Genomic DNA, 22,777 nt, shown 5'->3' with positions numbered 1-22,777 from the left:
CCTCAGCCCGGGGCCTGCCCTTCCCCCAGCCAAGAAGCACAGGACCACCATGGCCTCCGGCCAGCAGCATCTGCACTTTATGCGCGCGGGGCAGGCCGAGACACTACAAAACCCAGAGGAAAAAAGAGCAAGTGCAAGTCCAGGGAATGGGGCCAAGGTCACGCGGAGAGGTCACTGTTATCAAAACGCTCCTGGTCATACACTTCAGCCACAACCTTGCGGCCGGCGAACCAGCGCCCATTGAGGGCCTGGATGGCCTTGTGAGTCTCAGAGGCCATGGAGAACTCCACGAAGATCTTGACGATGATCTCCGCGTCCTCCTCCTCGCCCTGCTTCTCCTGGTAGATGATGACGCGGTTGACGGCACCGAACTTGCCGCACTCCTCCGTCACCTCCCCCTCCAGGTCGTCGTCAATGTCCTTGGGGTCCACCATGTTGCGCAGAACCATCACTGTGGACTGTGGGGGGATGACAGCTGAGCGCTGCTGAACCACAGCACACTCCTCCCCCACCTCGCCCCCCGCCCCCCGCCCCGTCCTGCCCCCCACCTCCTGCTTGCGGAGCAGCTTCTGCATGACCATGTGGCGGGCGCTGCTGCCAGAGATGCTCATGTGCTCCTGCTCACTCAGCATCTCCGGCCGCTCGGACTCGGGGAACAGCTCCTCCTCCTCCTTCTCCTTCTTGGGCTCCAGGAGGCCCAGCGTCGGAGGGCTGGCAAGGATGGGGTTCACCACTCCCACAGAGGGGATGGTGACCGGAATGGGAGGCCGGGCTGGGGTCACACCTGCAGCAAACACACCAGGTCCAGCAGTCACTCCCCACCTCCATCCTTCAGGAAGGAGCACAGCACCACGCACCATGGCTGGCCTGCCTGGAGTTTGTAGGCCCCTAAGCTGAGGGCAGCGGGGGGAGTGAGCCCAGAGGAGCGGGGCAGGGGAAGGAGGGAGCCTTGACCCACTCAGGCTCACCTGTGATGACTCCTGGGGCCTGGGCAGCCATGACAGCCTGAGGTAAAGCCCCCAAGGGCTGGGCCAGAGTCAGTGCAGGGGACACCAGTCCAGGTGTGGCCAGGGTACCCAACACCGCTGCTCCGGCCACTGCTTCCTGCAACCAAAAAGGCCACCACACTGAGTCCCAAGTCCGGCTGCCTCCACTCTACACCACCCGGAGAGCCAGTCAGTCCCCAAGGCACTGGGGGCCTGCTGCCCAGGCCTGAACCCATACGACTACTGGCCCTCACCTGAGCTGTAATCTTGGCTGTGGCTGCAGCTGCAGCCACAGCAGCAGCTGGCGGGAGGCCTCCAGGAGTAGCGGGTGTCAGCAGGGGCATAGGGGGCGTGACGGCCTTGCCCACCCGCAAATACTGGCCCCCCAGGTCAAAGAGGTTCATGGAAGACACGGCATCTTGAGACGACTGGGCCTTCTCATACTCTGCAGGGCAGGAGCAGCAATGAGGGCCACAAATGAGGGCCACAAAGTGGGGTGGGCCCCAGCCCCGGCCCCGGCCCAGGCCCTGCCTCAGCCTCTCCAATCTCACCAATGAAACCATAGCCCTTGTGCTTGCCGGTCGTGGGGTCCCGGGCCAGCGTGCAAGATTTGATCTTGCCAAAGGCCTCAAACACGCTCTTGATGTCATCATCTGACAGGTCCTGATGCACAGAAGCCACGTAGATTCGGTTGAAGGCACGTGCCTCTTCTGCCAGCTGGTCTATGATGGGCTGGGCCTGCCCTATGTTGCTGGGCCTGCCCACCTGGGGGAGAGGCAGGGGACCAAGAGCCGTCCATCAGCCAAGGCTTGGCCACTTCAGGCCTCTGGAGGGCGACTGCATCTCCTGGGTGATTGGACAGAGCATATCTCCCATCAGCCCAGGGCCCGCCTCCCTGGCACTCACCTTGATGTTCCTGCCGCCCAGCATCACTGAGTTCATCTGCTCCAAGGCCAGCTGCGCAGCCTCTGGGACCTCATACTCCACAAAGGCAAAGCCCTGGACACAGGGATGTAGCATTAGGCCTGGATAGCCCAGGGTGGGGGGTGGGGCAGGGCAGAACAAATCTCACCTTGTGCTTCATGGTGACCGAGTCCCAGGACATGTCAATGCTCTTGATGGGCCCGAAGGGGGCAAAGGCCTGGCGAATGGTGTCCTCACCCAGCTCGTAGTAGATGGAGCCCACGTAGACCCGGCACATGATGGCCAGTGCCCGCTGCCGCTGAGCTGCCATCTGGAGCAGGACACAAGGGGAGAGAGTGCCACTGGCTTGTGACGGGGTGGCAGGAGGCTGGGCAGCCCACGCCCCTCCTGGCCCACCCACTCAGCACCACTGTGGTGAGGGCTCCCCACGCAGCAGCGTGGTGCAGGCTCAGCCCTGCAGACAGGGTGGTGAGGGTCCGCAGAACCCTACCCCAGGAAGGAAGACCAGGCCCAAAGGCAGGACACGGACACACCCGGGCCCGCCCAGGTCCTGGGCAGACTGGCAGCAAAGCTGACAGGTGGTTGGGAGGCAGGGCTGTGCGCCCTCCCACCCAGCCCACCCCTCCAGCCTAGAGGCCAGGAAACCTGGGCTGGGCTGGGAGATCCTCCTGGGGTCCTGACCAAGTGTTCCAACAGAAGAGGGAAGGGGAGCCATCCAAGCTGGAAGGACCCACTGGTGTGGAGGCAAGAGGGGGACACAAGGCAGGGCGCCCAGAAGAGACCCCAGGGAAGGTCAGGAGCCCAGATTGGGGGCTCCCTGCAGAGAGAGTGAAGAATAGCTACTTGTGCAGGGCCAGCTCAGGCAGGGGCTCAGCGATTGCAAGACCCCCGTGCCTCAAGCCCCTCACAAAAGAGCTGCCTGGAGCCCACCCCTGCACCCAGAGGACCTGGCCCCAGGAGCATCAGGAGGTGACAGGTCCGGCAGGCCCAGGGCAGACACTGCCTCTGCACTGGGGTGAGTTGGCCGTTGTGCTTGGTGACTTCCCACACCCCCAGGGAAGGGTTCCCATTCCTGCCACCTCAGACACCATGTGCCAGGCAGGGGGTGCCTAGAGCCACAGCAGTGGGCCACCAAGAGGAGCTGGGCCCCGGGGAAGAGAGCACAGCCAAGGGCAGGCAAAGATGGTGGGGCCCTGGCTCTAGCTTCTCCACCAACAGGGTGTCCCTCACCCTCACCAAGTCCCCACAACCAGAGGCCCACTTCCTTCTTTAGATTCCAGCTTAGCGTAAGCCGGGCATCCCCCCCTCCAGGAGGGACCTAAAAACAAGGTCCGCAGCTCCCCTAAAGAAGGAATTCCCCCCAAATTGGGCCCCTCCTCCAACTGGGCTCCTGACACCGGCCTCAGGCTCCCTGTGGAGACCAAGGACCCCAGAGGTGGAACCATGACCCTCTCACTAGGCACCTGAGACATGAAACCACCTGTTCCTCCTCAGAGTCCCCCAAGACAGAAGCATGTCCCTCTTCAGTGGGAGCTCCCCAAGCAGGTGGGCGAAGACCCTCTCCCTGACGTTCCCACAGACAGACGCTTCCCAGAAGGCACTGCGTCTGCCTGGCCCATGAGGACAGGACCTTGCTACCCTGTGAGAACAGCATGCCCAGGAATGGCCCCCAGAGAAAGGGCCATGTTCCCAGAGGGGTCCCTGGCCTCCTCCGCCTGCTCTGCCATGGCAGCCAAGGCCAGGCTACCACCTCCTCCCTGGCCGCAGGCCCTCTACCCCTTGCTCACAGCCAGGCCCAAGGCCCAAGTTCTTGCCCTTCCCTCTCTTGCTTGCTCGGGTTCCCCAGCCCCCACCTTGTCCATCCATCCTCCCTCCAGGGTCTGATGGGGCCATGAGTTACGACCCTTCTCTTCTCAGGGCCTGACCCCAACCCAGGAGCCAAGGCAGCCTGGAGACTGGCGGAGCTGGAGGCCTGGGCGGTGCACTGTGTGTGGAGGTGGCACGGGTACAGGTGGGCCAGGCGTGGGCACCTACCCTCCTGGCCGGCTGCCCTCCGCAGTTACCTGACCCTCAGAGCAGATGGAGGCCTCCCCGGGGCGGTCCCAGGTGGGTGCCCGCCCACACCACTGGCCCCGCCACGCCTGGCGCTCTGTTGCGCTCGTCCGAGCTGGCGGGCAGGGCCGGCTCGGGGAGCAAGGTCCCCAGCACGCGGCTGCACTGCCCCCCTCTAGCCCTGACTAAGGACATGAGCCCCGGAAGAAGTGAGCATTTCTATTGACCGATTGCAAAGGTGAGAGAGGATCTCCAAAGCCCATTGTCACTGCTGCCATCTGAAAGACAGTAAAGACAGAGTTCAGTCTGTTGGAGCCGAGCAGTCTCCCGCTCTTGTCACACCTCACGCAGACAGCGGCAAGGCCCGGAGTCCCCGCCCTGCCGAGAGGCCCGCCTGCCTTCCCACATGGCCGGCCACTGGCGGCTGCCGGCACCTGCCCAGGGGGGCCTCAGAGCCCCAGGTGCCCCGCCCCACAGCCTGGCCGGCCGGGGCAGAAGGAAGGGAGGGGAGCGAGAGGAAGGGAACAGCCAGGCATCGCCTGGCAGTGTGACTGTCTGGGGCTGGGCAGGGGCGGGGGCTCAAGGCCCAGGCACCTGTCGGCCTCGCCTGGCCTCATCGCAGCGTCCAGCCACAGGTCTAAAGCAGGGCCCTATGGAGGCGCCCCAGCCTGTCCTCATTCCTGGGCCCCAGCCCGTGTGGTCTGGACTCGCTGCAGGGGTGGGAGCCTGACCGTTCTTATCCAAGGCCACGGGGCAGGGAGGAACGCCCCTACGTGCTGCACCGTCAGCTGTGCAGCGGGGGGCACGGGTGCGGGGCGACCTGAGGCAACAGTCTGAAGTCCGAGAAGAGGAGCTGGCTCGGGGAGCGGGCAGAGCTACAGAGAAGGGGCGGGAGGGGCCATGGGTGCTCAACAGGCGGATAAGGTGGTTACTCATGGCTGGGGAGGAACCCAGGCGTCCCCAGAAGGAGTCCTTGAGAAACCGAGACCACACACCTGGTGGGGAGCCACAGGCGCAGGAGAGGAAAAGAAGGAAGAGGCGGTGGAGGGGTGAGGAGGGCGGGCGGCGGCTCACCTGCAGGTTGGTGAGCTGCTGCTGCTGGTGCGCGATGGTCTGCTTCACCAGCACACTCTTGATGCTCTGCTCCATGGCGTACTTCTTGGCCTGGGGGAGAACGCGGTGAGGAGCACTGGGGGGCCCGCCTGTGGGCAAACGGGCCTTCCTCTACCCCAGGGGCTCCCCGTGCCCACCCAGCCCCGGGAGGTACACTCTCACCTTCTGGAGGGCCTCCTGCTGCTCGGGCGTCAGAGGAGGCAGTCCCAGCTTTGTGGCTGTGCTCTGCCCGTTCTCCATCTTGATGGAGTCTGTCCCCTAGTGGGGGGAGCAGGGAAGTGTTAGCAACAAGCTCAAGGCCTCCCTCAGGTGGACCCAGGAGCACACAGGTCCTAGCACACGGGCCCGCATGGCCTGGTGCAGTCTCGCCAGGACCGTGGTCAGGACGTACACCGAGGCAGCAGGTACCTTGGGGGCCCTGGACCAACCTGGAGCAACTGCAGAGCCCAGCCCACAATGGCCTTCTCAGCAGCCACCAAGACCGGTGGCAAGTGGCAGGAGGGGCCAGCCTGACTCCAGAACCTCCGTCCCGTCCCGTGCCAGAGTCGGCCCTGGCTGTCCTCCAGAACAAGGGGAGGGTCGGGGCTCTGGAGGGTCCAGGGCTCCTCACCCCAACAGCCACCTGGTCATGGCCCCAGATGGCCAAACTCCGCTCCCCTGCGGGGGAGGAGTTCCAGGAACCACTGCAGCAGCACGTGTGGGAAGGGCCCACCTGGTGCAGCGCTCCACCCCCCACCCCTGCACATGGCCCAGAGGAGGCGCCTGCCTTTGCCAAACTCTGCCCTGGCTGTGGCTAGCCCCGGGGAGAAGCAGACGCAGACCCACCAGGAGGGACAGGACCGGACACCCTCCAGCACCTGCAGATGAGCACAGGGCCCAGGCAGAGCCTGCTGCAGGCCAGAGCAGAAGCTACTAGGATCATGTTTACGTTCCTGTCAAAACCCATTTCTAGGCTGCGGGAGAGGGAAGAACACAGCCGTGTGAGCAAAAGGACAGCCACCAGACCAAGCAGAGGGTGGGCGTCGGGCGTCAGAGCACCCCCGCCTGCCCACCAGCTCAGGGGCTGGCTCCTCCGGGGGGGCTCTGAGCCCTGGGCATGCAGCCTCGGGAGGGACAGCAGAGAAGAGAGGCAGGTCCTAGCACAGGAGTGACGATCAAGGACAGAGGAACAGAGGAGTCAGGAAGGGGCTGGCTGATCCAACCCCAGAACCAGCATCCTGACCAGCACAGGTGAAAGGGCAGGAGGCCGCTCCCCTGGCAACCAGCGGGCCCCCAGCCCAGGCCTCCTTAGTGGGAGAGAGGCCCCAAAGCCAGGGGCTGCAGCTAGAGCGGGCTGTCACTGATGCCAGCCCCCATTGAGCCCCTTAGAAACTTTTCAATCTCCTCTTTGTCTCGGTGAACAAAGGGCCCTTCTCTCACGACCAATGGCTGCCTGCATAGCCCGCCAGGGCCAGGGAGGGCTGGTTGGAGGAACTCCCTGGCCCCCTGGCCCCCTGGCCCATCAGCTGCAGCCCCATCACTTCCCAGGATGCAGGCTGCATTCCTCAGCCCTTCCCCAAGGGGGCGGGGACGACTGACCCAGGAGGGCCCAGCCCCAACAGTCCCCTGGCCCCGCTGCTGAGGCCCCGCTGGAGCCCCTGGAGGCAGGCGCTGCCATGGCGAAGCACCAAGAACCCTACCTCCCACAGGCCCACTCCACCTCCCACAGGCCCCTGCCGAGGGCCAGGCGCCGGAGCAGGACCCATCTGCCCACACCACCGAGACCAGAGTCTGTCTAGACCCGTGCTCTGGCTTGCACGGTGTTCTGCTTTGTTGTTTTATTTAAATTAGACCGGAAATGGAAGTCTGTACTCTTAACAGCTCCCTGCACGGCTGGACAGCGCGTCACCCTCTGCACATCAGTGGCTCGGAGCTTACAGGGCTGAGATGCAGCCCGACCTGAACGTCACCATCTGCCTAGTGTCTGGAGACACGCACAGCTACGACCCGCCACAGAAGCAGGTGGATGCTCGGGGAGAGCAGGGACAGGGAAGCCAGGGCCAGGCCTGAGGCTGGGGGTCAGGGGCAGGACAGGCGCCACTGCCCAGAAGGAGAGAGGAGTGCCTGGCTCCTCCTGCCCCGCCCTGGCCACTTCTCTCTGGGCCCAGGGACACGCAGGCAGGCGGGCGGGCAGGCGGGCGGGCAGGCGGGCCTGAGGGCGAGGATGCTTAAGGTCAGTACCTGTGGCGGTTTCCATTTGTCTCCCGCTGCCACCACTGCCGCCGCCGCCGGCTCGGACCCCCCTCCTTGCTGGCCATTGACCTGCTGCAGGCAGGAAGGAGATGTTGTAATGGACAGTCACAAGACCCACCCACCCAGGCCCTCTCGCCTTCCCCAGCTAAGGGCTGAGCTCCCCCGGCGAGCCAGGGAGGATGGGCAGGGGCACAGGAAGGGACCAGCGCTGGCTTGGCCCTGAACGTTTCTGACACTCCTCCTCTCCGCCCTGCCCATTCCTCCAGCTGCCCAGGGCCCTGGCACAAACCACAGCACAATCTGGGGCAGCCCCCAGCTGGCAGCAAGTCCCCAGGAGGGGAAGGGTAGAGGGGGTAGAGCCAAGGAAAGGCAGCTCTACCCTCTGGCCACGCAGCTCAGGTCTTCAAGATCAGTTCCTGTCCTGCCAGCAGGACAAGGGCACCTCTCGAGCACTCTGCACACACGCCTGGGCCGGCCACAGCTTAGCATCAGTCCAACGCCTTCCACAGGCTCTGCCTAAACCAGGGCCCAGGCCCCTCCTGAAGACCCTCTGAGGTGTCTTCTGAATGCAGGGCCAAGCAGGGGCCTGCACGTGCAAGAGCTCCCCTTGCAGTCAAAAGTCCAGGGCCGTCTCCCTCTAAAGAGGGCAGCTCAGAGCTTGGTCACAGCCCTAGCCTACACTCACGGGGCCACGGAACCCTGCCACGAAGAGTGATGGAAGGCAGTGCCCCCCATGGCTGAGCAGGGTGGTGGGACAAAGACAAGCAAGGTCAGAACACAGGCGATGTTGAGGAGCGGGGGCCTTGGTGAAGGGCCCTGAGGCCTGCTTCCCCTCTGAGGCTGCACAGCGGGAACCAAGAGCAGAAGGCAGTCCCCCCGCTCAAGGATGAGACCCTGACACCTAGGAACAAGGACGGCCATGCCCACGCTGGGAGCCCTGTGCACACACAACACCAGAGCCTGGGATGACTCAGCCGTAACGTGTCTCAGACACTCTAGCCTCAAAGGAGGGACAGCAGCACAGGCCAGGCTGCACGGGAGGCACGGACAGTGGTACTGAGCTGGGGCTAACCAGCCCTGCCCCTCGCCTGCAGCCACTCTGAACCCGGCACCACTGCTGGGACGAAATGGCGTCCTAGAGTCAAAGGAGAGGGGACCCTCTCTGACAGGAGCCCACCCAGGGTGCATGACAGCTGGACCTGAAGTCAGAGTCAGACCCCACCAAGCCCCCCGACAGCCCCCAGCACACCCAGAGCAGAGGCTGCCCTCCAGGCCCACAGCAAGCGTCCAGCCCTGAGACCCGCCGACCCGCCGGCAGGGCCAGCTGGAGGGAGCGCTTATAAACAGCTTCCTGCTCGCCCCGTCCCCGTGAGGCCGGCACAGGGACCAGGACAGGTGAAGGCAGGAGTCTGGGAAGAGCCTTCCGGGCCGCTGTGCTGTGCACCTGAAACTAACCCGGAACACTGTGACTGGGAAACGAAATCTAAAAGCGAACGTAAAGAACAGGACAGCACCTCTGTACTAGAGTGAACGTGCTGCCAGTGGTCAACAAACTGGTCCTGGGCTCTCCGCGTCAACACACAACATACGGGTCAGTTCCCATCCGACAGGAGTGTCCAGGCCTCCTGGGCAGCTCAGGCGGTTAGTGTCGCCTGATATGCTAAGGCTGTGGGTTCGAGCCCCAATGTGGGCATGTGCAAGAAACCACCAAGGAATATATGAAGAAGTGGAACAACAAATGGATGTTTCTCTTTCTCTCCCCCTCCCCTCTTTAAAGTCAATTTAAAAAACAACAAAAAATTGCCCTGGCTGGCCTGCTCAGTGGTTAGAGCATCAGCCTCTGGCCCGAAGGGCAACAGGTTCAATTCCCGGTCAAGAGCACATCCCCGGGTTGCAGGTTCAATCCTGGGCTCTGGTTGGGGCTTGAGCTCAAGGCAACCAATCGATGTGTCTCTCTCATGTCAATGTTTCTCTCCCTCTCTCCACCTCCCCTCCCTCCCTCCCTCTCTAGAAATCAATGGGGAAAATATCCTCAGGTGATTTAAAAAATAAAATTAAAATAAAAGTTATTAAATAAACGCCCAGGGTTCCGGTGTAAGCAGACACTGAGACCCGAAGCCACCGTCCTGTGTCAGCACAGCTCCTCACAGGCTGTCCTCTGGCAATCAAGTCCGAGGGCTTTGTGGTCACAGCCCCATGCCCAGACAGCAGCGCCTGGAGGCGGAGGCCCTCGGGAAGGCAGTGTAGCCCCAGGTTATGGGACCCAAACTCCAGCCCTGCCCCCGGTCAGCAGCCTGAGCGAGATTCCACCAGAAAACCCCGAGTGAAGTAGATACTGAACGTTCCCAGGCCTCAGGCTCTGAATTCAGGCCTGTCTCCTGGGGCTGGCGTGAGAATTAGCGAGTTAGCGTGCGTGTGCGTGTGCGTGTGGAGTACCTAAGAGAGTCCCTGTCCACGAAGTCCAGTGTCAAAGCTCAGACAGCACTGCTGCCTTCCCCCTGCTCGGCCCTCGCCAGTGCCAAGCCAGGCCTGCACACCCAGCAGAAGCAGACAGGAGGCATGCCCACAGCCCGGGCAGGGCTGCGCGGGGACCGAGGAGCAGATGGGGAGGGATGTGAGGCAGCTTTTCGCTCACGCCCACCTCAACGATGATGCCACAGCTGAGCTAAGCCCCATCACACTGCGGTCCCGGTGAGCACAGGTGCTGCCGGCTCCCGCCTCTGGGGTCCCCCAGGCCGGGGCTTGGTAGTTACCTGCTCTGCAGATGGCCGGGGGGCACAGGCACCCACGTCCCCGCCTCCTCCCACACCTTCCCAGGAGTCTCGGGCCATGTCTCGGCCTCCCTCTCCGTCACCACTCAACTCTGACTGCTGCTAGGATGGTCCCCAGGCCTGACCCTCACTCTTCTCTCACTCCCCTTCACCAAGGTCACGTGCTCCGGTGGCTCCAGCAGGCAGCAGGCAGGGTGGAGGACAGGAGGTTAGCTGCAGCCCAGCTCCCTGCGAGTCAGTTTCTGCCCTGGCAGAGGCAGCCTCAGCACCTGCACCTCCTGACCCTCAGATGCCTCCCCGACCAGCTCAGGCTGCAGCCACCTGCACAGGATGCCTTCTCAAACAGACCCACCGCATCGCTCTGGGTGGGGGTGGGGACAGGTAAGCGGAGCATCGCCAGACAGCAGTGCCCGGCGAAGGGTCCAGGAGGGGGTCGGGGACTTGAGCCGAGTGGGGAGGTGAGTGTGAGCAGGGTTCCCGCCTACGCTAATCGCTCCGTGGCCGAGAGGAGGGGGAGCCCTGAGCGGAGCGGGAGGGTCCCCCTGCGTGGCGCCCACACCACCTGAGCATGGCTCCCTTGGGCCCCGGATAAGGCATGCGGGTGGGAACTGATCTCTGGGGCCCATCATAGCCCGAACGGGGCCCCGCTGTGCTCCCAAGTCCTCGCACAGCGCTTGGGGCAAAGTCATTACGAGAGAACACGTCCTTCCCTTCCCGAGTGGGGCCCACAGGACGGAGCCCGTTTGCGGGTGACACTCCCCCGCAGAGCATCAGCGGAGAGCAGGTCCAGCTTTGGATGCGAGGCGCCCAGGCCACCCTCCCCGCGGGGCCTCACCCCGCCCCGCACGCCCGGCACCCTCTTGACACAGGCGGGAGGAGGAACGCCACCTCTCCCAGGCACTCCGCCCCCTAATCGGGGCCACGGGCGCACCCCGAAGGCAGAGGGGGACACCGGCCGCCTAGCTCCGCCCCGAGGCTGCGGCTCGCCGGGGCCTGACGGGCGCCCTGCGAAGGGGCCGGGCTCGGCGCGCTGCACAGCCCCCAAGACGCGCCCCAGTCTGGGTCCCGCGCGGCCCTCCGGCCGGAAGCAGCCGTCCGCGGGCCGGAAGCTGCGGCCGCGGCTCAGCCCCCGCCTCGCGCCCGCTCCGCCCCCGCCTCACGCGACCTGAGGCCGCGAGGGCCCGAGAGCGACCGCCGCGTCCCCGGGGGGCCTGGGCCGGGCAGACGGCCCGCCAGCTGAGCGAAACCCCGCGTCGCCGGGAGCTTACTTACGAGAGCTAAGGTCGCCGTCGCCATCTTGCGCCCGTCGCGGCCGCCGCGCGCGCCGCCCGCTCCAGCTCCCTGCGCGGTCTCGCGCGATGTAGGGGTTGGTGAAGGCCTTCGAGGAAAGACGGAACTATCGCGATAAAAGGTCCTCACGCCAGTGACGTGGAAGGAGAAAGGCTCGCGCTTCCGGAGTGGGGCGGAGCCGACGGAAGGGGCGGGCCCGGGGCGGGGCGCTTGCGTCGCGGGCGCGCGCGCGGCGGGCCGGGGACTCCTCCTCTGTCCCCGGAGCCGTGCTGCTCCCTGCCCGGCCTCCTTTAGGGAAACGCTTGGTGCCGTCCGGACGGCCGGGCTCCCCCCGGGGCTGCAGGAGTCCCATTCGCCCAAACCGACGAGAGTGGTAACAAAATCGCCCTATTTCGCTGTCAAATTTTGAGATGCTTCGTTGCATCCGAACATCTCTGAAGTCAGCATGCGCCTACCAATGGGTGGTGTGTCCTCATTTAATGGGCGATGTTTGCTCTTTCCTAGGGACTCATAAGCCAGGGGTGCATCTTTTTTTTTTTTTATACATTTTTGTTGATTTTAGAGAGGAAGAGAGAGAGAAACATCAATGATGAGAGAGAATCACGGATCAGCTGCCTCCTGCACGCCCCCCACTGGGGATGGAGCCTGCAACCGGGCCTGTGCCCTGACCGGGAATCGAACTCTGACCTCCTGGTTCATAGGTCGCTGCTCAACCCCTGAGCCAGGCCGGCCCGTTCAGAATGCATCTTAAAGCGATGGCTTGTGAGCTCAGTGATGTGCAGCCCATATCCCCCCCCCCCCTTCCCTGCCCTCCCACCAGGGCGTGCACCCAGATTCCTTAGTCCCTCTGCTGACTGTTAAAGGCCCAAGGCGCCCCTCCCTGGCGTGGAGCTGCCCCGGCCTTTTGCCCCTTGCAGCACCCAGCACCAAGACTCTAACTCGGAAGAAACCACGTCTGTGAGACCAGCAACTCCAGCCTCCCTGACGCAACAGCTTCCTCCCCAACTAGGCAGGTCCCTTCCCAACCCTGGGAGAGTTCAGCATGAAATCGTTAAACATGGCGGAATGGGTCCCTCCCCTTCCTCCCCTCTAAAACGGTGGTGACGATGGGGGTCGGATTCCTCAGAGGCAGGAGCCCATGAAGACAGGCAGGCGGGATCCTGTGGAGCTGGAGGAAAGTGGCCGCGGGGGCGGTTCGGCGGACGACAGTGGTGTCCAAGGGGTCACCTGTGACAGTGCAGTTGGTCAAGGAGGAGGCCCAGAACCAGTCCCTCTCCGCCGTGGCAGGAGCTCTAGCAGAGGAGCTCGGGGGCAGGCCCTGCTGTGCAGCGGGGAGTGAGGGAGACCCCTGCCCTGTCCACCCTGTGCCGCTAGGATCCTCTGAGAGCTCCTCGGTATCAGCTCCCAGCTCAGGAGGAAAGATTGACAGCTGGGCGGGGCAGGGGGGAGGGGGGGCGGTGCTCAGGGGAGTAACCTGGCTACATGCGCGGTCTCAGCCCCCCAGGCAACAAGCCCCACAGCTAAGAATGTCTCACCCCAGGATCACCAACACCTGAGGAAGAGGAAGAAGACGAAGGAAAAGGGGTGGAACATAAAGCTGAGCCCGGCCGGCTGGCTCAGGGGTTGAGCATCGACCTGTGCACCAGGAGGTCACGGTTCGGTTCCAGGTCAGGGCACACGCCCCAGTTGTGGGCTCGATCCCCAGTGTGGGGCGAACAGGAGGCAGCCCATCAATGATTCTCTCCCATCGTGGGTGTTTCTCTCTCTCTCTCTCTCTCTCTCCCTCTCCCTTCCTCTCTGAGATCAATAGAAATATATTTAAAAGAAAGAAAGGTAAAGCTGAAATCTTCCAGAATGTATAACAACAAACCAAGTAGCTCGAACACAGGAAATGCATTCATTCCCATGCTGGTCAGTACTGTCCAGAGCTTAGACCAGGCCAGACCCCTCAGGCCTCCATAACGGAGGGGTGGACGGGTTCGGGGAGCCACAAGCACCCGCACTCTGTTGGCAGCTGCCCCTGTGAAATGGATATGTAAGGCAGCCTTCAGAGGACTTGTGGCCGAGCGCTGTTCTCACGACACACCTCACCACGCGTGACCCTCGCAGCAGCCCCGGCGTGGGCACTGTTAGCCCCGCGTTTACAGAGGAGGCCGCAGAAGCACAGACCAACATCCGGAGCAGGAAGCAGCGGAACAGCTCCTGGACCCTTGACCACCACCTCTCGTGCCTCTCCAAAGACCAGCCCAACATCTAGATGGCAAGAGTTCCAGAAACTAGGGGAGAAATAAATAAACATGTAAAAAAAATCTCTCTGGAATCGAAAGGTTGGGATCTCTGGACACTAGATGGAAGAGGGCTACATCAAGACATGTCGCTGAGAATTCCCACAGCACAGGGGCAAAGGGAAGATGGACAGAGTGAGCGAGGAGAGAGAGAGAATAAGCAAAGGATCAGCACTCAGGAAGGCACGAGTTCTTGGGGCCAGAAGAAAATATGACCCCTTCCATGTCTTGGGAAGAAATGACTCTCAACCTAGCCCAACTGTTGTACCTGGCCACACCGACGAGCAGCCGTGAGCCCAGGAAGAACAGAGGCAAAGACCCTCCACTTCCCATGCCCCCTCTCGGGAGACGAGGATGTTCTTCCTCTAACAGGGCAGACAGGGTCTGAGAAAGCCTGGGATCCAGAGGCCGGGGCGCGCCAGGCCCCAGGGAAGGAGCAGGCCCTGCTGGCAGCTGCGCCCGCCGGCCCGATGCCCGAGGACAAGCAGCCCAGGGCAGAGTGGGCAGGCCGGGCTCCAGCGGGAGGTAAGACTGAGTAGGCTCTTAGGCAAGGGGTCCCCCAAATTGAGGGAAGGCCCCCCCCCCACCGGGGCTGCAGGAGGATGTAAGGGTGAATTGAGACATGCACAGAGACCGAGTAAACAAGTCGAGGGGAGGCAATTATTAACTCCAGGGGAAACAGAAGGCTGTGCCAGAAGGCAAATAGAACCCCGGACACCGTGTTCTCTGCCAAGCCCTGCAGTGAGGAAGCTGCGAGAATACGCTTCACTCGGGGGAATGGCACTGGGTCAGGGGATCGAGGCCAGTGACCGCCCCCCCCCCCCGCCCCAGGGGACACACAATGTAAACACACACACAAAAGCAGTACAAGGGCCTGTGGTTTTGCGGGACATGGATCTTAAATGACGGGAGATACAGCTACGAGTGGATTTGTAAAGGATCAGGGTCGGAGACGACGTTCATTGTTTGTTTATTATTCGCCTAAAAAAAACCCATTTTACTTTCTAAAATAATATGCATATAACTCTTGATAAACGTTAAAGTGAAAACCTCAGCATAGGCTCGATTAAACGACGCAGTGGCATGGAGCTGTGGGTTCAGTTTAACCGCCGGTACAATCTGTTACTCATTGGACATCAGACGGTTTAAGATGACGTGAATCAGACAGCTTGGCATCAGGGTTTCCGACGAGGCATGTACATTATTGTCGATCTGTAATCTTAGGGCGAAAGGTGTGAGAATTCAAACGATCGTGTGGACAGGGACATGTTCGTAACTGGAGAGCCTGGGTTTGTCTTGGGCTTTGACGCGGGCGATGTGGCAGGTGGAATAATGACTCTCCCCCCCCCCCCCCCCGGATGCCCATGCCCGAATCCCCGGACCCTGTGGATGGGCCCTCCCACGGCAGAAGGACCTGGAGGTGGGGAGACCACCCTGGATGATCTGGGTGGACTCAACCTAATCACACAGAGCTGCAGAGAACCAGACAGGTGGCCGGTGGGACAGACCTGGCCCGCTGTCACTGGCTCTGAAGGTGGAGGCTGGGGCCACGAGCCAAACCCCAACCTGAGGGAAGAGAAACGGGGTTCCCCCCCCCGCCCCCCGGAACCTCCGGAAAGACGTGCGCTGGCGGGCCTGGGCGGTAGCCGGGCGAGGCCTGGGCCAGACGTCTGACCGACAGAAGCGTAACAGCCTGGGCGGGCTGCGGCCACGACGTCTGGGTGATCCTTGCAGCGGCGACAGGCACCTGGTTGGCGGGAGCCTCCCCGGTTTGGCCTTTGAAACGCTTAAAAGGAACCCTGAATGCACTACGTGTACGCATGCAGTTTACGCGGTCGGAGGGTTTACATCTGAAAACGGAGGAGGTGGCCCAAGAGAAGTCAGTCCAGGGCAATGGGGGGGTGGACGTGGGCGGGGCGGGGGTGGGGAGGTGGGGGGTGAGGGAGGTCCCTGGGGGGTGAGTTTGAAGGAGGCACCGTGAGGAGCAGGGGAGGAGTCTGACCTGACCCCTCCAGGCCAGGGAAGGTGGGAGAGGAAAGAGCCCTTTGGAGAGGCTGCAGGGGCCAGAAGTGTCCACGGGGGGGCTGCGGGCCCAGCCTCAGAGCCGTGCAAACTCAGAGAGGGAGGGTTCCAGAGCGTCTGCGCTGGACGCGGGATGGGGCGCGAGAACCACGTGGTGCTGGGAACTGGGTGTCTCGGAGTGTCTCTCCTGGCTGCTTCTCCCGCCCGGTCGCCGCCCCGCTCAGCACCCCGCACCCTGCACCCCGCCCGATGCTGCAGGTGCCGGACCATTGACTGGAGGTGAGAGCTCCCTGTGTGGGCCTGTCTGTGGTGCCCCCACAAACTGTGACCCCCTGAAGGGCACTCTGGCCACTGACCCACAGCTTGGAGGGTGGGGTGAGACTCCTGGCCAGCAAATGGGAGACATGGGAAGGAATGGCGAGCTGGGGAGGCAGGTGGGGTGAGGGGATCCTGGTTCTAGGAATGGGCGTCCCCCCATCACGACCCCCCACCCCACTGGTGGGCTCCCTTGTGGGTTTACCCCCACGCCCTCGCCCCATCCCCACGCCCAGGGTCTCTCAGCAGCTGCCCAGCGGAGGGAGGGCCCTGGCACAGGCCTCTGGTCCTCGGCCCCCGGCACAGGCAGAGGGCAGCCCTGGCCCCAGGCCCTGGCGCTCCGCTCTCCTGGGCGGTCGCCGTCCCCATCCCGTCACTGGGTCACTGGGCTCCGCGGTACTTGAGGAAGGTGCTCTCCAGGAAGGCGGCCAGCTTGGTCCGGTCGTCCTGCAGGTGGGGGGTCGGCATGGGTACCGGCGTCCCCCCACCCCCGCCCCTCCCCCCCACCTGGCCGAGCGCCACACCTCGTGCAGGAAGCCATAGTGCACCAGCTCTGCGGCGAGGTCCTGGGCGCTGTCCGCTGTGCAGGGGCGCGGGTGAGGCGCAAGGTCAGGAGCCCAGGAAAAGCCAGGCCCCGGCCGCGGCTGCTCACCCCACTGCGGGCGGGGTCGGGGGGGGGGGGCGCGGGGGGCGGCGTGCACGTCCACTTACTTGGGAGCAGGTCGTAGGTGAGCTGCCGGTGGAGCCGGTCCTCCAGCACGAGCAGCAGCGTGAGCTGGGGAGGCGGGAGGCGGGGGGCGAGGTCTGGCTCTGGGTGGGTTCTGACCCTCCCCCCGGCTCCGCCCCCCAGCCTGGGCTCCCACCCCCACCCCCACCCCCACCCTGCTCACATGCCAGCGGGCCTTGTCCTCGCTCCTCTCCAGGTTACATTGCATCTGGATCACCTGGGGGCGGCGGGGCCCAAGGTCACCCACGAGGGCTCAGACGCAGCAACTGGGGAGCAAGAGCGATGCGCCTCCAAGGGGCCCAGAGGGACAGGGGCTGGGGAAGGGCCCGGAAGGCACCTCTCTCTCGCCCAGGGTTGACAGGAGTTTGCACAGGTGCAGGGAGCAGCTGAGCAGAGGGGCTGGGGGAGCAGAGGCCGGAGCACAGGACGCGGGCAGGACCAGGCCCCGCTGCGGGCCCCACGGTCTCTGTGGGCAGCGCTGGCTGTTGGGCCGTGAATTCTGGCTGCGGTGCGGAGGGGAGCCAAGAGGAAGGAGGCCAGCGGGGAGGGGGGGCTGGGGGCATCCAGGTAGGGAATGGAGGTGCCCGGAGCAGGGCGGTGACCATGGACATACCCACAAGGGCAAAGCCAGAGGCTCCGGAACCAGGGGGTGTGGGCATGGAAACAGAGGGAGCCAGGCAGGAGGGGGGAGGGCGTGGGGGGTACACCAGGACATGGACGTCAGGGAGGCGGCAAGCCGGGGGGTGGCATCAGAGGGGTGAGGGCAGAGGAGATTCCCCACAAGGGCTCCTGGAGCAGCTGGGAGCAGGGGGCAACTCTGAGGGCACAGGCAGCAAGGGGTGGGAGAGGGGGTACCCCAGCTTCTCTTAACACCCCCAGCTCCACAGAGGGGTCGGCCCGGCCCTGGTTCCCGGCAGTGTGGAGAGTGGGGGCTCACCTTTCTGGTCTCCGAGTCAAAGGGCTCTGGCGTGGGGGTCTTGGCCTTCTGGGCCTCCTCAGGGGGCGGGGCTAGCACGCGGGGCAGCCCCAGGGGCCGAGCAGCAGCGAAGTTCATCAGAGGGTAGATCCCGTTTCTGGGGACACAGCGGGGATGACCGGGGGCTCAGGCCTGGCAGCCAGCCGCCTGCTCCCCGCCTCACGCCAGCTCTCACCTGACGTCCTCTAGGAATTTGTCCAGCTCCATGCAGGAGACCTCTGAGTACCTGGCACGGGAGAAGCACATGAGGCAGCTGGCCAGCCCGCCTTGCCTGGGGGCAGGACTGAGTGGGGCCGGCCAGATGCAAAAGCGAGGCCCGGGGCAGTTGGCCGCTCACCGCCACTGCAGGGGGGGCCGGGGCGGCCGGCAGATCTCGGCCAGCACCGCGTGCATGTCCATTGACTTGGTCTTCTCCTCCACCACGTTCTCAGGCATGAGGTCTGCAGGCCAGAGGGGCACTCAGGGGCGGAGCTTGAGCCTCGGTCGGTCCGGCAGGGCCCTTCCTCATCCCAACCCCAGGCCCTGACCCCCTGGCCCCCCGCGCCCCCTCCCGCCCTCACACTGGTGCTGGATGAAGCAGTGAGCTGCCAGGAGCTTCAGCGAGTGCACCTCGAAGAGCACACGGTGGAAGAGGAGGTTGTGGGCGGAGGGCCTGTGGGCGGGGTCCCGGGCCAGGCAGGAGAGGATGAACTCCTGGGGGCACGGAGAGAGAAGAGGCCACGGTTCACGGAGTTTCTCTGCTCCGGCCCCACAGTGTGAGGAGAGGCGGCCCTGAGGTCCCCAGACCGCAGGGGTCCAACCCCGTGGCGCCTTCACGATGTGGGCAGAGAGAGGCATCCTGCTGGCAGCCAGGCCCTGATCCTACAGACAGGACAGCCAGGCCCCGGGTCCCTAACTTCCCTCAATCCTCACGAAAACCTGCTGCGGGGTGAGGGTGGGGGGCTGGGAGCACTGTTATCCCGATTCACAGAGGAAGTCTGCAGGAGGGCGGGCAGATCAGCCCCCCTCACCCCCCCCCCCGCCCCCCCGCCGCCATGGCCAGCCCGCCTTCTGGAGATGACCTTGACGGGTCCCTGCCCCCATCCACGCCTTGCACTGCCTGCCTCTCTTGTCTGCCTAGGCTCCACCTCCCCACCAGCCCCATCCAGGCCCCATCACTTCCCGCTCCCATCTCCAGAGGCCCTGTGCTGAAGCCAGACGGTTTCCCAGACTCTGGCCAGAGAGGCCGTGAAGGAAGCTCCATCCCCGCTGTCTGCCCACCCGCCGCCCACGTGAAGGCTGAAAGGCAGGAACGTGGGGTCGGGCGGACCAGGCGCCGACTCCGGTTCTCCCACTTCCTCTGGAGCCTCGAGTAAAGTGCTTAGCCGCTCTGAGCCCCGGTTTCTTTATCTATAAAACAGGCATCACAACGGTGCTCACCCACTGTGTCTCTGGTTTCCCTGACTTTACCATGTGCCCTTAAAAAAAAATAAAGAGCCCAGCCCGGCCACAGTGGCTCAGTGGTTGAGCCGTGGACCTATGAACCAGGAGGTCACAGTTCCAAGTTCAATTCCCGGTCAGGGCAGGTGCTGGGTTGTGGGCTTGATCCCCAGTGGGGGGTATGCAGGAGGCAGCTGGTCCATGATTCTCTCTGTTGACGTTTCTCTCTCTCTCTCTCTCTCTCTCTCTCCCTTCCTCTCTGAAATCAATAAAAATGTATTTAAAAAAAGAAATGATAAAAAATAAGATGTGCCCTTAGATCCTTCAGGCCTGGAACTCAACCCCCACGCAGGCAAGGCCCTCCTGGTGGGTGGGCCCCCCGGGCAGCACTGACCCACCGCACCCCCAGGCCTGCCCCAAACAAGGCACCAGTCCCGCTTGGAGGGGCAGGAGCACTGCTCACCCGCATGTTGGGGTCGCTCAGCGAGTGCCGGGCCCGCGCGATGGCCTCCTCGCTGACCCGGGTGTCCCCGTTGGCCTGGATCTCCAGCACAGCCATCTGAGGGCAGGGCAGGGCCGGTCAGGCAGGGCAGGGCAGCCAGGGGAGATGGGCGGGGGCGGGGCAGAGGCCAGGCGCCATGGCAGTACCTCCAGTGCGCACATCCCGAAGGAGAAGATGTCCACGGCGGTGCGGTCGGCAACCTCTGCGTGAGGGACAGCGCGTCAGGCGGCGGCTGCGGGCGGGGGGAGGGGGCGGCGGGCGGCCTGGCGGAGGGACTCACCTCCGTACTCCGGCGGGAAGAAGTGCAGGTTCCGCAGTTCCTCCCGCTCCGCGCGGATGGGGCTCCGGAGGTCGTCGGGAAGCGCTAGGAGGGGCGCGGAGGTGAGCGGACCGGCCCTCTCCGCGGCCCTCCATCCCCGAGGGCCCCCACGCACCGTTGGAGAAGATGCGGTGCCACACTGCGCGGGGCACGGGGGAGAAAGAGCGAGGTCAGCGGGGTGGGGCTGCGGGCGTCCTCGGCCCTCGGTCCCGAAGGTCCCCGCTCCCCGACCTGCCCGCACCGGAGCCGATCTTGATGAGGCCGTTGTGCTGGATGAAGATGGTGTCGCTCGTCAGGTTCCCGTGGATGATGGGGGGGCTGCAGGCGTGCAGGAAGCTGCGGGCAGGGGCGGGAGAGCGGGTGGGGCGGGTCAGGGGGCGCGGGGAGGACGCGCGGGGCAGGGGCGCGGGCGCGGGCGCGGGCGGCCCAGGCCTCACCTGAGCGCCGACAGGATCTGCGTGCACCAGCGCTTCCAGGCCTGGCGGCGGGCAGGCGCATCCGTCGGTCGGAAGGGCGGGGAGAGGCGGCTGGGCCTGTGGTGCCCCCACCGCGACCCCTGCCCCGGCTCAACCCCGTTCCTGCCCCCGAAGCCACCCCTCTCCTCGCGCGCGCCCCGACCCCATCCTGTCCCCGACGCCACCCCTGCCCGCTCCCCGCTCCCCGCTCCCCGCTCCCCATACCCGCGCGTTCATGGCCTTGTGGTTCTTCTTGGTCTTTTTGAGGAACTGCTTGAGGCTGCCCGAGGACACGTACTCCGTGATGAAGATGACCTGCGGGGCGCACGGTATCGGGCTCCACCAGCTGCGGGCGCCAGGGGCGGTGCCCACGGACGCCCCACCCGCCTCGCCTCGCCCGCTCCCGCTGCGCCGCTCACCCTCGCGCGGGCCTCGGAGGCGTCCAGCCAGTACTTGTGCAGCTTCACGATGTTGGGGTGGTCCACCAGCACCAGCTGCTCAAACATGGTCTGGATCTTCTCCTGGGAGGTGTGGGGGTGCGGTCACGAGGTGGTCACAAGAGGGGGAGGGTTGCGGGGGGACGCCACAGGCCTCACCTCGTGGGCAGAGAAGGCCTTCCTGTCGCTGAAGCGCAACTCGTTCCACACCACCTCCACGCCCTCCTCCGTGTCCATGGCCAGGAAGGTGCTCTGGACGCCCGGCATGTTTCCCTGGTTCACCTGGCGGTGGGGGTGCGTGTCCGCTCACACCCTACCCAGCCGAGAGGCAGCACTGGCCCGCTCTGGGGCGGGAGGGGGGGAGCTGAGGGCGCCCAGGGGCGGGGCTGAGGGTTTAGAGCAGGTTTCAGGGCGCTGAGCTTGTCCCCAGGGGGCTAGTGGCTGGTCCCAGGGGCCTGGGGAGGTGGTTCTGCTAGGCTGGCCCTTAGGGAATCAGGGTTCCTCTCCAGGGCACGGGGGCCAGGCCAAAAGGGGTGCACGAACGGGGTCGCCCCCTCGAGGCTGCGGAGAGGTTTCGGGTCTCCTGCTTCCCCAGCGACCCCCCCCACCCGTCCCCGTGGTGCCCACCTGCTCCCGCCGCTTCTGCCAGCGGCCGCACGGGCTTTCTTCCAGGATGTCGCTCTCGTCTTCGCTCTCCTCCTCCCGCTCCCGCTCCCGGCCCCGCCTGGGCGCAGGCTCGGGAGCCGCCATGGTTCGGTGGGCCCAGGCAGCCGCCCGCCCTGCGATCCTCCGCCGCCCCCGCCGCCACTGCCGGCGCAGGCCCCGCACACTGAGCCGAGCCCGGAGTGGAGCCGCCACGGCTTGGAGCCACGACCCAGGCTCTGGGAATAGAGCGGTGCGGGCGCGCGACCCGGAGGGCGGAGCCCGCCCGCCCGGCCGGAGCCGCCTCCTCGGACTGGATCCCGAGTGAAGCTCCCCGCGGAGGGCTGAGCCCGCGCAGCGCGCGAGAAGGCCCCGCCTGTCGGCGTCCACAGCCCCGCCCCGGCGAGCCCCCGCCCTGGAGCCACGCCCGATCACAGGCCCCGCCCCACAGGAGGCCGCGCCCCGGCCCAGTCCTGTCCATCCCGGGTGAAGGCCGGCCCCTGCCCCGGCAGCCCCGATCCTTGAGCCCCGCCCGACGTAAAGCCCCGCCCCAATTAGCTCCGTCCCACAAGGCCCCGCCCACACAGGACAAGGCCACGCCCCTGCGTAGGCCTCACCGTTCTGCGTTGAAGACCCTTCCCCGCGGTCCCCGTCCCGGCCGGACGCCCACGCTTAAGCCCCGCCCCACACAAGGCCTGGTCTCGACCCACCCCCTCCCGGTCCCCCGGTCCCCCGCGGGCTAAGCCCCGCCCCGCGATCCCGCCTGGCATGAAGCCCCGCCCCTATGAAGTCCTGCCCCGCCCATCGTGGCTAATGTCAGGCCGCCTTACTGCTCAGGCCCGCCCCAGCCTAGGCCACACCCACCCGCGCCACGGCCCCGCCCCGGATACGCCCCACTCTAGGCCCCGCCCCCAGGCCTCTCTGGAGGAGGCGGGGCGGAGCCGCGTCCCTCCCGGCTTCCCCGGGGCACTGCAGCCAGCGGGCCGGGCCGGGCAGGCCGGGCTGGGGGTCCTGGAACCGACCCAGCCCAGCTCTTAGAGCCTCGCGTTCTCCCCTAGCCCACTGCACTCCTGTCACAAACAGCCCGGAACCCGGTGGTGTCTGGGCTTCCCCCTAGGGTGGCCCCAGAGTGGGGGGGGTCTGGGGCAGCCTGCTCGCCTGCCTTGCTCTCCTAGGGTCACCGGGGACCTGGGCATTCATTCCTTGCGCACTCCCTGGCGGGAGAGGGGGCGACGGCTCTGCAGGTGGACCGCAAAGTGGGAGTAACGAGTGAGGTAGCGAAACAGGAACTGATGGGGGATGAATTAGCA

General features: G+C 64.9%; 2 protein-coding genes across 6 annotated transcripts; both read right to left on the bottom strand.

Moving 5' to 3' along the window:
- Positions 1-55: 55 nt before the first annotated feature.
- PUF60 (poly(U) binding splicing factor 60) lies at positions 56-11,531 on the bottom strand. Of its 4 annotated transcripts, XM_080646992.1 has the most exons (12): positions 11,351-11,483; positions 7,296-7,379; positions 5,238-5,333; positions 5,037-5,126; positions 4,190-4,240; positions 2,059-2,220; positions 1,893-1,985; positions 1,538-1,751; positions 1,241-1,431; positions 969-1,104; positions 549-784; positions 56-458 (listed from the first exon to the last, which is right to left on the bottom strand). In XM_080646992.1, the coding sequence occupies exons 1-12, from the start codon at positions 11,372-11,374 to the stop codon at positions 159-161; spliced, it is 1,677 nt and encodes a 558-aa protein (XP_080503118.1). In that variant the 5' UTR covers positions 11,375-11,483; the 3' UTR covers positions 56-158. The 4 variants fall into 4 exon arrangements, with proteins under 4 accessions (XP_080503118.1, XP_080503119.1, XP_080503120.1 ...); XM_080646993.1 differs by lacking the exon at positions 4,190-4,240 and having other exon boundaries at positions 11,351-11,531; XM_080646994.1 differs by lacking the exon at positions 7,296-7,379 and having other exon boundaries at positions 11,351-11,441.
- A 3,076-nt stretch (positions 11,532-14,607) lies between these two features.
- Positions 14,608-21,771, bottom strand: NRBP2 (nuclear receptor binding protein 2). 2 transcript variants are annotated; one of them, XM_080646828.1, is made up of 18 exons: positions 21,453-21,771; positions 20,985-21,107; positions 20,808-20,909; positions 20,614-20,703; positions 20,371-20,411; positions 20,175-20,269; positions 20,049-20,072; positions 19,895-19,978; positions 19,761-19,816; positions 19,576-19,671; positions 18,254-18,386; positions 18,031-18,133; positions 17,869-17,919; positions 17,655-17,790; positions 16,881-16,934; positions 16,702-16,765; positions 16,515-16,570; positions 14,608-16,437 (listed from the first exon to the last, which is right to left on the bottom strand). In XM_080646828.1, the coding sequence occupies exons 1-18, from the start codon at positions 21,573-21,575 to the stop codon at positions 16,372-16,374; spliced, it is 1,497 nt and encodes a 498-aa protein (XP_080502954.1). In that variant the 5' UTR covers positions 21,576-21,771; the 3' UTR covers positions 14,608-16,371. The 2 variants fall into 2 exon arrangements, with proteins under 2 accessions (XP_080502954.1, XP_080502955.1); XM_080646829.1 differs by lacking the exons at positions 14,608-16,437; positions 16,515-16,570; positions 16,702-16,765 and having other exon boundaries at positions 16,885-16,983; positions 21,453-21,712.
- Positions 21,772-22,777: the final 1,006 nt, after the last annotated feature.

This window comes from Plecotus auritus, assembly GCF_963455305.1.
Source record: "Plecotus auritus genome assembly, chromosome: 11".
In the NCBI taxonomy this organism is placed as follows: Eukaryota; Metazoa; Chordata; class Mammalia; order Chiroptera; family Vespertilionidae; genus Plecotus; species Plecotus auritus.
The sequence above is the reverse complement of the archived record's forward strand: the minus strand, read 5'-3'. Positions and strand labels throughout refer to the sequence as shown.